This window comes from Corvus brachyrhynchos, unplaced genomic scaffold (genome assembly GCF_000691975.1).
Source record: "Corvus brachyrhynchos isolate BGI_N302 unplaced genomic scaffold, ASM69197v1 scaffold61, whole genome shotgun sequence".
In the NCBI taxonomy this organism is placed as follows: Eukaryota; Metazoa; Chordata; class Aves; order Passeriformes; family Corvidae; genus Corvus; species Corvus brachyrhynchos.
Genome location: NW_008236478.1, coordinates 7,067,502 through 7,080,765, shown reverse-complemented (window position 1 = coordinate 7,080,765; position 13,264 = coordinate 7,067,502). Strand labels below are relative to the sequence as shown.

General features: G+C 60.3%; 3 protein-coding genes across 6 annotated transcripts in view; 1 reads left to right on the top strand and 2 right to left on the bottom strand.

Annotated features, from left to right (window-relative positions):
- Positions 1-7,235, bottom strand: part of RRP12 (ribosomal RNA processing 12 homolog) — an 11,760-nt gene extending 4,525 nt beyond the window's left edge. Inside the window, exons 1-23 of the mRNA XM_008643830.2 lie at positions 7,055-7,235; positions 5,943-6,178; positions 5,759-5,842; positions 5,446-5,522; positions 5,160-5,265; positions 4,871-4,987; positions 4,618-4,756; positions 4,181-4,308; positions 3,795-3,893; positions 3,618-3,709; positions 3,429-3,540; positions 3,174-3,271; positions 2,923-3,037; positions 2,542-2,672; positions 2,250-2,371; positions 2,055-2,119; positions 1,783-1,945; positions 1,538-1,692; positions 1,091-1,158; positions 807-900; positions 445-603; positions 241-321; positions 53-158 (exon numbers count right to left, since the gene is read on the bottom strand). Coding sequence (XP_008642052.1) covers positions 53-158; positions 241-321; positions 445-603; positions 807-900; positions 1,091-1,158; positions 1,538-1,692; positions 1,783-1,945; positions 2,055-2,119; positions 2,250-2,371; positions 2,542-2,672; positions 2,923-3,037; positions 3,174-3,271; positions 3,429-3,540; positions 3,618-3,709; positions 3,795-3,893; positions 4,181-4,308; positions 4,618-4,756; positions 4,871-4,987; positions 5,160-5,265; positions 5,446-5,522; positions 5,759-5,842; positions 5,943-6,178; positions 7,055-7,193 — 2,686 coding nt within the window. The 5' untranslated portion in view covers positions 7,194-7,235. The remainder of the gene's footprint in view (positions 1-52; positions 159-240; positions 322-444; positions 604-806; positions 901-1,090; positions 1,159-1,537; positions 1,693-1,782; positions 1,946-2,054; positions 2,120-2,249; positions 2,372-2,541; positions 2,673-2,922; positions 3,038-3,173; positions 3,272-3,428; positions 3,541-3,617; positions 3,710-3,794; positions 3,894-4,180; positions 4,309-4,617; positions 4,757-4,870; positions 4,988-5,159; positions 5,266-5,445; positions 5,523-5,758; positions 5,843-5,942; positions 6,179-7,054) is intronic.
- Positions 7,236-7,642: 407 nt separating this feature from the next.
- Positions 7,643-10,245, top strand: PGAM1 (phosphoglycerate mutase 1). The gene is made up of 4 exons (XM_008643828.2): positions 7,643-7,850; positions 8,214-8,488; positions 8,978-9,158; positions 9,255-10,245. The coding sequence occupies exons 1-4, from the start codon at positions 7,709-7,711 to the stop codon at positions 9,422-9,424; spliced, it is 768 nt and encodes a 255-aa protein (XP_008642050.1). The 5' UTR covers positions 7,643-7,708; the 3' UTR covers positions 9,425-10,245.
- Positions 10,246-10,807: 562 nt separating this feature from the next.
- EXOSC1 (exosome component 1) lies at positions 10,808-13,135 on the bottom strand. Of its 4 annotated transcripts, none has more exons than XM_017726105.1 (8): positions 13,033-13,134; positions 12,713-12,828; positions 12,468-12,542; positions 11,794-11,882; positions 11,546-11,579; positions 11,371-11,421; positions 11,208-11,292; positions 10,808-11,110 (listed from the first exon to the last, which is right to left on the bottom strand). In XM_017726105.1, exons 1-8 carry the CDS (start codon positions 13,061-13,063, stop codon positions 10,995-10,997), a joined length of 597 nt encoding a protein of 198 aa, XP_017581594.1. In that variant the 5' UTR covers positions 13,064-13,134; the 3' UTR covers positions 10,808-10,994. The 4 variants fall into 4 exon arrangements, with proteins under 4 accessions (XP_017581594.1, XP_008642049.1, XP_017581595.1 ...); XM_008643827.2 differs by having other exon boundaries at positions 10,808-11,064; XM_017726106.1 differs by lacking the exon at positions 12,468-12,542 and having other exon boundaries at positions 13,033-13,135.
- Positions 13,136-13,264: the final 129 nt, after the last annotated feature.

The window sequence follows — 13,264 nt, the reverse complement described above, 5'->3', positions numbered from 1 at the left end:
TGCTCTGCGGCCAGAGTGGCCGTAGGACTGAGCAAGTAGAACAGAAGCTCACCTTCAGGGGTGGGTCCAAAGCGGATGAAAGCATGCCCCATCTCCACGAGCAGCATGAAGGCGTTCTTGCGGGCCCCCACCGACACCTCCTTGGTGCATAGGATGACCTGGAGGAACACAGGCACGTCACCCACTGCTGCCACTACCACAGCCAGAACCAGCCAGCTTCTCACAAGGGACCATGCTCACCTCTGGGACCAGGGCAGTGACAAAAGGCTCGTACTCTGCAGATAGCTGCTTCACAATGTGGAACAGGCATTTCAGCCGGGGCTGGGGAAAGAAACAGACCAGCACTGATACACCCAGGGACACACAGCTGGTTACCCTGTCGCCCACCCCATCCCTTCCCTCCCAGCAGTGGCTGGTCACCACCACCACAGCCCTTGTTCTCACTCTCTTGGCTGGGGATGCTGTGCTCTTGAGCGAGTCCAGCAGCGCTGTCTGCAGGTCCTGGAGGTGGGAGCGGATGAAGGCCTGGCAGGGAGCGTGGGGAGCAGCACACACCTCCTCCAGCACGCGATACGCCTTCTTCTGCATGCTGCGCTCTTTGCTCTGCAGGGACAGCCAACATGCTCCCACTGTCAAGGCAGCCCCTCACCACGGTGTCTGAAGGGACACCAGCACCCCACACCACCCAGCAGAGACCTATCCCCTATGGCAGCTGCTCAATCACCAGAGTGTGGGTCCAAGCTGGCAGAAAGCAGAAGGTGCCCCACTGCAGCCCTTGCACCCATCAGGGCTGGGGACCAACCCACCTGGAGGGAAGGCTGGATGGTACGGTACAGGGAGCCCAGGGACTGCTCATCAGCATAGGGTGCCATTGCCACTACCAGGTCCAGGATGGAGAGTCTGCAGCCGAGAAGGACACACAGCTGGTTAACTGTGGCATCACTACCACTGCCTGACCAAGCTGGGATGTCAGCTGCAAGTCACATCAAGTGCACAATGGTGGCACAGCCCACACAGGACAGTGCCCTAGTGCTGCTCACCAGGAGCACACCAGGAGTTTTACCCAGTAGCACCAGCTCCCAGGTGTTACCTGGTGAACTCGGAACTCTCAAGACTGGCCAGCTTTGCACTGGCTTTCTCCAGGAATCCGCACACCATCTGCAGGGCAGGCAGAGAGAGCAGGATCAGAACTGAATGAAAGGAGTGCTTTTACGAGAGTTTGCAACCCACCTGGCAAACAACTTGCCACAGAACTTTGTGGAGACCAGAAGCACCAGTGAGTCCAAAAAGACCTGGACAAATTCACAAAGAGCTCGTGCATGATGGGCCAGATGTGACTGCAAGATTGGGAAATCCCAAACCACGGGCTAGAAAGGTCTCCCTACCCATGAGAGCAGGAAGGGCTGCTCTCTGGTCAGAGCCTTTCTTCCTGTCCTCTTCAATCAGACATGCACCAAAGCCCCATCACACTGGGTCTGGCTGGGAGATGCTGGCCTGAGCCAGGACAGCTTGCCCCAGTGCCCCATGGGCCCCTCACCTGAGGATCCGTGACAGTCAGGTAAGCACGGACAGTGTCCAGCACGGAGCGGCGCTGAGCACTTGTGCCCCCCTCCTCCTCAGGTTGGCTGTACACGTTGAACAGGATGGGCAGGAAATTTTTGGCAAAGCGACCCACTTCTGCCCGCTCTGCATCTAGGGAAAGGATGACAGAAGGCTACAGATCAGCATCTCCCCTCCCACAGGCAACAGGGACCCACCACAAGGGTCTGTTTCCACCCCAACCTGTCTCGCAGCCTTTGTGGATGAGGGTGCGCAAGGCCTGGCACACAGTGGGGCGGAGGTCTGGGCGCTCACTGATGGCCATGCCCAGGGTGCGGGCCAGCCCCTTGAAGGCTCCCAGCACATCTGTGGGGTGGGTGCAGAAGCCAGGCAGCAGAGTCCAGACCTGAAAGGCAAAGGAAAAGGTGGGAGGCCACAGTCTTTGCCCAAGTCACTGCTCCCCAGCCTGGTACCAGGGGTACAGTATGGCAGGGCTCCCAGGCACTGCTTGTTACCTGCCACTGCAGCGTGTCGTAGATCTTGGCCTCCACACTCTTCCCAGCCTGGGTAAACTCCAGGGCTGCAGAAGAGAAAGAGAAGATGAGTGGAGCAGAAGATGTTGCAAAGCCTTGCTCCATCTCAGGGCAGAAAACGGAGGTCCCACAGAACACCCTGGACTACTGAGACCCCCACCATGCTGCTCTCCTCACCTCTGCTTTTCAGGGCAGCTGCCAAAGGCAAGAAGTAACTGGTGAAGAAGCCAAGCCGTGCACCCTGCACGTTGTCCCGCAGCACAGGCAGGAGCCAGCTGCGGGGAAAATCCAGCGTCTCCCTGCGGAGGAAAGGCATTGGTCAGGAGGGTCAGCATCAGATCCTGGGCACAGGGCACTTTCACCCAGCCCCAAAGCTGGGCACAGGTAGGCTTAGCAGCCACATCTGCAGCACTGCACGGAGACTGAACAGGAACATAACAGCTGCATGCTACCCCGTGACTGTACTCACTCCTTGCCATCGATCTGCAGGGGCACAGATTCCAGCAGCACCTCGGGACCCATGGTGCTCACAGCATGGGCCACTTCAGCAGTGGAGGGAAAGTGTGGGGAGAGACGCAGGTCACACAAGGACTGGAGACACTGTGGGGACAGGGCAGGACAGTCACAGAAGAGCCATGTGGGCAGGTCTAGCACATATCACTCACTCTGCCAGGGATGCCAGCTGCCCTGCATGTCCCTGTGCCAAGTGTCCCAGAGCTGCACACACTCTGGCCCCACACGGACAACAGAGCAGGGCAAACAGCATGACCCTGCTCCACAGCTGGAGGGGGAAACACAGGCACCCTACCTGCCTCTATGGATGAACCTGTGCCCTCCCAGCCTGACTCACCTTCCTCATGATGGGATGGCACTGCTTCCCACATGTCTCGAAGAAGACCTCCAGCACTCGCAGCACCTCATCCCACGCTGCATGGAAACGGTATGTCAGCCCTTCCTCCACTGATCTGGGGAGCAGAAAGGAGACAGTCACACCAGCAGTATTCAGGGTGCCCACCAAGCCTGCCAGACCCATTGAGGACTGGGCAGAGGCTGGGCAGCCAGACCCATGGGGACAGCCCCTCCCATATCACTGCTCCTCACCTGAACATCTTGCACAGGTGAGCAGCAGGGGCTGGGGCAGATGTGGAGACAGTGCCAATGTCCTCCATGTGGGGAGCAATGCACTCACTGAGGAGAACCTGCAAGGGCAAGCAGGGAAAATGGGACAGCTGTTGGATCATGGAACCCCCAGCCTTGCAGGCACAGAGGGGCACACCACTCCTTGGCAAGCCCCAAGGCAGAGCCCCCTGCAAGGCCCAGGGCATCCAAGAGGGGAGAGATGCCTTGGTGAGGTACCTGCAGGGTCTGCGCTGCTGCTGACACCACCTGGGAGTGTGGGGAGAGGAAGCAGTTCATGGCAGCAGAGAAGAGCCGGGGCAGGTGAGCCCAGCACAGGTCCTTCTGCAGCCTGGAGAGGAGAGAAAGGCCAGATTAGAGACCAAGCAGCTGCCTGTCCCCTTGCCCAGCCACGGCCCCTGCCTGCACCTGGCCAGGTTGATGTGTGCCCGCTCCATGGTGGACAGCCAGGTCAGAAGGGGCTGCAGGTCACTCGTGCTGGGCACGTAGTCGTAGAGAGCCTGTGGAAGCAGAAGGTGGGGTAGGCAGGTGGATGCTGTGCAACTGCCAGCTCTGTCCCTCCCCACACTGATACCCCGCACTCACAGTGATGATCTGGGCATTGAGCTCAGCTGGCAGGCAGGCCACGCTGGCCTGGGCACTGAAGAGGCTGTGGAAGGCTTGCATGGCACATGCTGTCACCAGCTGCAAACGACACGGTGTCAGAAGACGGGGCTCTGCTTTGAACCCACTGTCCTCCTACCCCAAAGAAGGCTCTGCTCTGGAAAACGCAGCACTGCTGCAACTGTGCCCCATCTGCACAGTCTCCCTCTTCCGTAGAAGTCAGGCCAGCAAGCTGTCCTGCGCTCTCCTCCATTTGCATCCTGCATTTCCAGCCTCCCAGTTGGCAGTGAAGAGAGTCTGATCCCTCCCAGAATGCAGCCCTTAGGGAAAGGGTCTGCCCTTGTCATCCCTGGAGTGGGAACACTCACCACATGGCTGAGGGTCATGACTCGGAGCAAGGTCTCACAGCAGGTCTTCACCAAAGCTGCAGGGAAGCAGGGCAGCACATCCCGCAGCAGGGCAAGGACATGCAGGGTGGTGGTGGCTTCCTTGGCACCTACAGGAGCAGAGCAACCTCTGAGCCTGTGGCACCCCACGGCAAAGCCCTGCCCAAGGCAAAGCCCCCCGACAGCAGTGGGGCTGACCCACAGAGCCAGGGTGGACACTCCCCTGCCTTCTGGAGAGAGGAAAGCAACAGAATGGCTGAGGAAGCTTCAAAATACCGTAGGTGCCCCAAAGATATCTCATACCCTCCCCAGCAATCCAGAGTGCTGCAACCTCCCCTCTTCCCTCCAAGTCCTTATTGTCCCACCATGGCAGAGTCCCCCACATTCAGCTACAGACCCCATGCTCCAGTGCCCCACACCTCCAGCTTTTTCAATCTCCTGCACACAGAACTTGGCGGTAGAGGGTGCTGCAGGGTGATGCTCAGGGGCTGCATCACCAAACATGAACTCGCTGCCCCTCAGGACAGAGCACACACCATACTGTGCTGCTTTCCGCACCTGGGGGAAGAAGAACCCAGGTCAGTAGAAGCTACAGACCAGGGGGATACAGCTGTCCCCAGAAACAAACCCCAAAAGCAGCATCATCTCCTGCCAGAAGCACTGGGCTCTCACCTTGGGCTTGGTATGAACACAAAAGCTCAGCAAGCCATGATAGACCTGCAGGGTGATGGGATAGCTCCAGGCTGCCAAATCTTGCTTCCGTAGCAGCGTGGCCAGGCAAGAGAGGACCTATGACAAGGGAGCAGCAGGGGCATTAGCATCACCCCACAGAGACATCTCCCTTTCACTGCAAGAGCCTCAGGCCGAGCACCCAGCACCACCCTACAGCAGCAGCCTTGACCCCAGCAGTCAGCAGACCCTGGGCAGAGCTGACACAGCTGGCTGCCTCTTGGCTACTCACCCATCGCAGGGCAGAGGTGGAGCTGCTGCAGGCCTGTGAGGACACGATACTCATGAACGCTTTTGAGGCATCTGAGAACTTTTTAATAAGAACAGGGCTTGGGACCCTGCCAGGAGAAGGGAACATATCAGTGGGGTGAGGAGCAGATAGCTGCAGTCACACAGGGGACTGCATCGGCAGCTCACCCTAGCTAGGTCCCTTCCCCAGCCTGGGGAGGGAAACAGCACCAATCCCTTTTCCATGATTGGGTCTGGTAGCTCTCCCTGCTCCTCTGCCAGGCACTCACCGCTTTAAGACAAGGTTAAGCAGGTATGCAACAGCAGACAGTGACTCGGGGGACTCCACTGCCTCCAGCGTGGTCATCTGGAAACAGAAGATGGATAAGCGATGGGGAGCAGGGGCTCACACCAGGACAGCCCTTCACCAACCCTTGGCAAGAGGAAAAAAAAAACCAGGAGCAGCCCAACAGCATCTCTGCTGAAGAAAAACACTCAGGGCCTTGGCTATAATCACAGCACCTTTCTCCATCCCTCCTGAGAGCCCACCCATGCTGCCAGCAGCAGCTCCCCTCGCACCTCTTCCACACAACCAGCACTCACCAGTGCAGCAAAGTACTCCGTCTCGCTCTCCTTGCCGCCCCGGGAGCGGATCACCTCTGTCACAGCCGCCAGCACGGCACAGATCTGTGAGCAGCCACCAAAGCAGGTCAGTACCCCTCAGCCTCACAGCCAGGGGGGCATCCCCACCAGACACCCCTGTCCCCAGCCCTGCTCCTGTCCATACCTCTTTGTGAGCAGCAGAGTTGGATTCCCAGAAGCGCTGCACCTTGCTGAAGGTGATGTTGGTGCAGTCGCTCAGCCCGCTCAGGAAGGTGCCAGAAGACTTCTCTGTGGCAGCCTCTTCAGCACTGTCCTCCTCCATACGGACCTGAGCACTGTCACTCGCCCGCTCCAGACGCAGGGACCCCGACTGCAGCTCATTGTGCAGCTTCACTGCATCCACCGTCAAGTTACTTTTCTCTGCAGGGGTGAGAGACGTGTCAGAACTGCGAAGTCACATTGCTCCACCATTCACCCCAAAATCCCCCATGCTCCCCTCCTCTCTCAGCCAGACTGGCTTGGCTGGAGCTCATCTCCAGCTTGTGGAATACAGGTGCTGCTTCACCCAATGGGCAAAAGCACATGAATAACTGTAAAGAGCTCCTCATTCCAGTGAAGAGAAACCAGAGCACCATCCAGACATCTCCTCTGATGGAAGAGAGCATCACATCCACACAAACGTGTGCCGGTGTGCCAAGGCTTTAACACTAAGGTGCTTCTTGTACTCTGCCCTATTTATCTTCTTCCACCTGAAGCCCTGGCAACCAGACAGCCAGGACACATGCTGCACGTCCGTCTGAGTGCAGACATCAGCCTGCAGCCAGCATCTGCAGGAGAAGGATCTCCCTGGCCAGGAGCAGCCAGTGCTCTCGCAGTGCCCGGTACACTTTGGTTTACCTTCCCCATCATGTGGCCCATCAGTGGGAGCTTGTCACGTTCCTCACCGCACCAGACACCACAGCAGCGCTAAGGGGTGTGGCCATGACCTTTGGGGAGCCTCGCAGGGCGACAGGCACTGCAGCATGCGGTGCCCCATTCCGCTTCTGAGGCTCGGTGTCACGATGAGGTTAACTCGTTACGCCGCGGCCTCGGTTGTCCTCCCTGATTTGCAGCCTCCGCCGCACCCCGGAACTATCAGCGGCTCCGGTCTCCCTCCTGCCCCCGCCCCAGCTCTCGGAGGTCCCCAAGGTCCGCCTCGCAGCCCCCCGCGCCCCTGCACCCCTCCGGGAAGCGCCGGGCACAGTTCAGGAGCCGCCCGCCCTGGCGCCCTACCGCCCCGCCCGCCCCTGCCCTCACCCGCCGGCCGGCTGCAGAAGCGGCTGCGGGCAGCCAGGCGATGCTGGCGGGTCTCGGGGTTGGAGTCGCTGCTGTGGCCCTTCCGCCAGCGCTTCAGCTTAGCCGCGGCTCCCGACCGCAGCCTCCCGCTCCGCGCCATGCTGGACCCAGTTCCACGTGCGGCTGCGCCCCGCGCCCCCTTTCCGCTTCCGGCGTCAGCCGCCATCTTGAGTGAGGGCAGCGGTCAGGGAAGGCCTCATCCCGGCCCGGCGGGCGAGAAGCGGGGTCGGGGAAGCTCAGCGGGATCGTGCCGAATCGGGGCTGAGATGGGAGACCCGAAGGGCCCAGGGGCAGCCACCAGCAAGGGCCCACCAGCCATCCCCGTGCCGAAGCCGCGGCCCTGTGGAACCGTTCAGACCGAGCCCGTAGCCACGCGCGAGGAGTCACGCGTTACGTATTACTGCGTGTCGTGACGTCCCGGTGACGCCACGCCCTGAAGGTCGCACCGCCCTTCGGGGCCGCGCCATGCGGTACGTGCGCCTCCGCCTGGCGCTCGTTGCGCGCATGCGCCTCCCGCCGACCGGCGGCGCGCGGGGCGGGGCGGGGCCGAGCGGGGGCGTCAGTCGCGCGCGGCAGCAGCGTGAGGAGTAGCGCGCGCCGGTCCCTCAGCCCGCCATGGCTGCCGCGTACCGGCTCGTCCTCGTCCGCCACGGCGAGAGCGCCTGGAACCTCGAGAACCGCTTCAGCGGATGGTACGACGCCGCCCTCAGCCCCGCCGGGCAGCAAGAGGCGCGGCGCGGCGGCGAGGCCCTCCGAGGTACTGGTGAACGAGAGGGGGGGTGTCGGCCAAGAGGGGGGTTGCGGGGGACGTTGGGGAAGGGATACGGCCTAGTGCGGCCACGTCAAGCCTAACGGCTGCTGGTTTGGGGCTCTTCGGTGACGGGGGTGGCCTCCAGTGCCAGGTCGGGGCTTCAGTACTGCTGGGAGAGTCGTAGGTACCGCAGTATGTTGGTTCTCCGGTGCCGGTTGCGTCCTGGCCACTGCCGGTTTCCGTAACGGCGAGGGCGCGATCGGTACCGGTGCGGTGAGGCCGCCGCCCTTGCCCTTTCACCGGTTGCATAAGGCCCGGCACTCACCTTCCTGGTCTTCCCCCGCCTCCCCCTTCTCCCGTATTTTCTAGATGCCGGCTATGAGTTCGACATCTGCTTCACCTCGGTACAAAAACGGGCGATCCGTACACTCTGGACCGTCCTGGATGCCATTGATCAAATGTGGTTACCCGTTATCCGGACCTGGCGCCTAAATGAGAGGCACTATGGGGCTCTCACGGGTTTGAACAAAGCTGAGACAGCGGCAAAGCACGGTGAGGCGCAGGTCAAGATCTGGAGGCGCTCCTATGACATCCCTCCGCCTCCCATGCAGTCTGACCACCCCTTCTACAGCACTATTGCGAAGGTAAAACCCATTGCTCTTTGGTTGCCTTGTAGGGAGTCTCCTAAAAGTCACCTGCCGTGTGGCCTGGCTTCCTCTATAAGGTCTCCTGTGTTTCTGCTGTGTTACCTGGGGCTGTTCAGCATGGTGCTGGTTGGCTTTGGGCTGAGTTTATCTTACTCCCTCCCTGTGGAGTTGAACCCCTGGGCACTGCACAGACAGGTCCAAAGCAGAGGGGCAATACCTCTGTTAATCATTAGTGCCATGACCCATTCATGGATATTTGATCTGGTTTCTTTGCCCGGATAGGCAATGTATGACTTTTCCCAGGAGGGCTCATGGCCCTGACTGTGACTCATTGCAGCCTCAAACCTCAAAGGCACTTCCTTGCTTCCAAGCCCATCTAGTGGGTCCGCAGGTGGAGAATTTGGGGGAGGGACAAAATCTTGCCACCATCTTCCCACACTGGATGGGGGGCACTGGGCTGCTGTGTGAGCATGGTCGTTCTCCCAGGATCGTCGCTATGCCGACCTGACAGAGGACCAGCTGCCGACATGTGAGAGCTTGAAGGACACCATTGCCCGGGCTCTGCCTTTCTGGAATGAGGAAATCGTCCCACAGATCAAAGAGGGCAAACGAGTCCTTATTGCTGCCCACGGTAATAGCCTGCGTGGGATTGTCAAGCACCTGGAAGGTAGGTCACCCCTGCAAGGGCATCCCAGGGACCTCCCTGCTTCCCCAGCTGGCCCTGTGGCAAAGTCCAGGAGTGATGGCACTGCTGTGTTCACAGGCATGTCAGAAGAGGCCATCATGGAGCTGAACCTGCCCACCGGCATCCCCATTGTCTACGAGCTGGACAAGAACCTGAAACCTGTCAAGCCCATGCAGTTCCTGGGGGATGAGGAGACTGTGCGCAAGGCCATGGAGGCTGTTGCTGCTCAGGGCAAGGCCAAGAAGTGAGGGCAGGCATCAGACCAGCATGTAGTAGAGCCCCCTGCCATTCCCCACCCCTCTGTTCACACCCCCACAGTTGCAGGAACTTGGAGCTGTGGAGCTGGAGCCGCTCCCCACGGTTAGGCCCATTCCCTCAGACTAGGCTCCCCTCTGCAGACAGCCTGGGGGCCCCGGGGCGAGGGCTGGACACGGAGGTCTGGTGTGAAAGGGAGCCCTGGCTCTGCCAGGCAGCGACCACACACCTCTCCAGCCATGATCCCAACCCTCAGACTCTGTCTGCAGGGGGACACACCGAGCAATCCCTTCCCATGCCAGGCTCCTCCTTTGCTTTTCATCCCTGGCAGCTCTCATCACCCGTTTACTGTAGTTTTGTCACTTGATTTAGTCCTGGGAGCAGTGAGGTGAGTGCAGTGCAGGCAGTGACCAAGGTGGGTTCCCCATCTCCTTGTGGGTGCGTAGCACAGTGACCGGGATGCCACTGGAAGGGTTGCGTTGTGGTGCATGTGGTACAGCACCCCAGGGTGGTACTCACGACTCTGGGCCCAGCTCTGCCAGCCCCTGCTTTAACTATACTGCCTTCAGACAAGGAGGGAGCCTGTTGCCTGGAGGTCCGTGTCCGCCACATACTTCCCCCAGCTGATGCCCATCCTCATCCTGCTGGTGAAGCAGGTGCTGTTGTGTCCCATCCCTCACGTGTGTGTACGTGGCCTGTCACTGTGACCTCCCCCCTGCCGGTGTCATGAGCCTGGGCTTGCACAGGGTCAGCGTAACTGTCCAACCATAGCAGCTGTCTTGTTCCAGTTCAATAAAGGAGTAATGCGCAATAAGGAGGTGTCCATGTGTCTGCGGGCCATGGGGGGCTCCCTGCTGCCAGCACGTGTGCAAGGCAGCAGTCACTGCTGAGCACAGACAGGAGGGTGCAGAAGCTGTGCCAGGCTCAAGGAGCAAAGCACTGCTCCGCAATCCCTGCCTGAGAGGGTGACACCCTGCCATGCTGTGGTTTTTGGTCTCCCTGTGTGCCACACCCTCATCCCAAGGGCCGGGTACTCACTGGGGCCTGAGGAGATGAGATGTGGTGTCCCCAGGCTGTTTTCAGCCACAGCCCACACTGGTTATCAGTGTGCTGAGACAGGCTCTGCTCCAGCCTTGACTCCCACGTGGGGAAACCAACCTGGCGAGTGCCTAGGGTGGCGCAGCCACAGCCTGGGGCTCTGTGCTGTTGCTCTCACTGCAGGAAAGGCACCCATCACTCCTCTCCCAGCACTGAAAACGTGCTTTCTTGTGGCCCTGGTGCTGTAGAAGCTGTTCCCTCACCCATTCTGCTGCAGGAGCCAGATCAGAGTGCCACAGGCAGCCCTGGCTCCTCCATAGGCTGTAATGAACAAAGCATGGAGCTCTCAAAAAATGTTTATTATCCACAAGTAGCAAACCTGTCCTGCCAGTGGGGGGCCTGGCCGGACCTGTGAAGGAGATGGGAGCCCAGGGGCTGCTCTGGCTCCACAGGCCCCAGTCCTGCAGCCTCCTGCTGCCCCTCAGGCATCATGTCTGCAGGAACTGGGGCTGCACCCGGGCCACCTTACGGAACTCCTTGGTGTGTGTCCGTGGGCACTGCATCTCGCACCAGCTGATGGGCACCATCTGCACCCCTGGGGACACAGTATGTCAGGGTTGCTCCTTCCCAAACTTGCATTCCTCCATGTGGAGAGGGAGGCAGCTGCATCAGTTGCCCCTCAGGGAGGGATGAGGCAGAACTGTTTCAGCCTAGGCCCTGTCTCTGTCCTGTCCCTACCTGCCTCACTTCGTGCCACCACCACGCCCAGCTCATTCTCTGCTGTGCTCAGCAGGTAGTTGGACTGCGCATCCCCCAAGGAGATCTGGTTGGACAGGAGTTAAGGGAAAGACTTCCACAAGAGAGCTTGAGCCAACTCACTGTCCCTGAGGGGGAAGGATACAACTTTGGCCAGGACGATGTCACTGGGGCGGAAGCTCTTGTACACTTCTACCTGCACAGGAGAGAGCAGGCAACACCACACAGTGCCAGGGTGCTGTCAGTGGGGGGACAGGGCCCCAATGCGCAGAAACTGGGGGCGATGGGTGTGGAAAAGTTACTGGCAGTGCCTCACTGACCTTATCCTTCTCCGTGGCTCGGATATCTTCTCTCCTGAAAAAGGAGATGGAGGGATCTGAGTGCCAATGAGCAAAGGCGGCTCAACAGCCTGTGGCAGAAGCTACCCTGGCCTTCCTGGGCGCTCTCCAGGACCTGTTGGACACCAGCCCAGTGCTCAGGGCAGAGCTCCAGCTCAGGACAGCCAGCTGCACTGCCCACAGCAGCCTTCCTCCCCCCGAAGGGTGGAGGATCCTAACCTTTTCCCTACCGTATGGTCCCTCGGAAGGTGGATTTCAGTGGTGTGGAGCCAACATACAAGATGTGCACCTTGGCAAAGCGGGAGTTAATGCTGCAGACCTGCATGTAGGAAAAGGAGAATCAGTGCTCCAGGCAGGGAAAGGGCAAGGAGCAAGCAGGACAGGGCTGCCTGGGGAGCTCAGGTCTCACTTGGCCTCCTCCTGCCTGTGACCAAGCAATGGTGGGACACCTGGCAGCAAGCCAGGCGAGGAAGATGATACTTGTGCAATTCGAGGCACTAGAATAAGGCTGAGACCTGCAGTGATCCCAGTCCCTCTCCCTCCATCATGAATGTAAGGAAACTAATCCCTGGTCTGTGCCACCCTTTCTCCAAGCTGCTTGAGGCACTGACCTGCATGTTGCCTGCCCCAAAAAGAGTTATGGAAGGAGAGCAAAGAAAAACCTCCCCTCAAGCCCACCTCAATCCCAGGGCAGGTGTTCCTCATGCCAATACCCACTTTCTCTGTGAGTGAGGAACCCAAGGGAGCCCCTGAGCTGCCCCTGCCCTGGTGGGAGTTGTACAGAGGGGACAAACAAGCCCAGTGACTCCTCACCGACCCTATCTGCGAGCAGGAACAAAGCTCAGTAAGAGACAGAGGGAACCGAAGCCGTGCAGTTTATCAACGCAGTGCTCCAGCGCCCCACCTTGCATGTCACCACGGCCCCCACGTTGGGCAGGAGCTGGGACTCGCTGTCTCTCACCACCGACACCACGGGCAGCTGCAGTGCAAGAGAGAGTCAGCACAGGGCACAGCTCGTGCACAGGATCACCAGCCGAACCCCGTCGGAGTCCAATTCCCCGTCGGAGCCCAATCTCCAAGGAGGCTGCGCAGCCTGGGCGCACGGCAGTCAGCCCCGGGCAGGAGCAGCCATGCCGAGGCCGCGCTCACCTCGCTGTCCTCATTCCTCCTCTCCAGGCAGCCGGCCAGCGAGGAGAAGATGAAACCATGACGGGTGTAGGTCCCACTGCCAGCCGTGGCCTCTTCCGTGCTGCACAGCCGCTCACCTGCGACACAAGGGGCTCAGGGGCTGCCGGGGCATCCCGCTCCGGGGACAGCGCTCGCTCCCAGCCGGCCCAGTGAGGGGCATCCCCGGGGCAAGCCCCTCCGCACTGCCTCGTCCCTTACTCCTCTCCTGGGCCACCGCGTCCCCTTCCCGGGCAGTAGCACCCCAATCCCAGGAGCCCCGGACCGCCCCGGGCGGCACTCACCAGGGACGCAGTAGCGTGCGGGAGGCGCCATGCTCGCTGCCGACAGGGCATCCCCAGAAAGCCCTCATCCTATTGGTCCCCGACGTCAATGCCGCGCTGTAAGCGGCGTGGCTATTGGCTCTCTTCTACCTGTCACGCTGCCTGCTGGGGGCTGTAGCCCAGCCACGGCAGAGGGCGCTCCCGGCATGCCGTGCGCGGGCGCTGCCCGTGGGCCGGCGGGGCCCGGGCATGG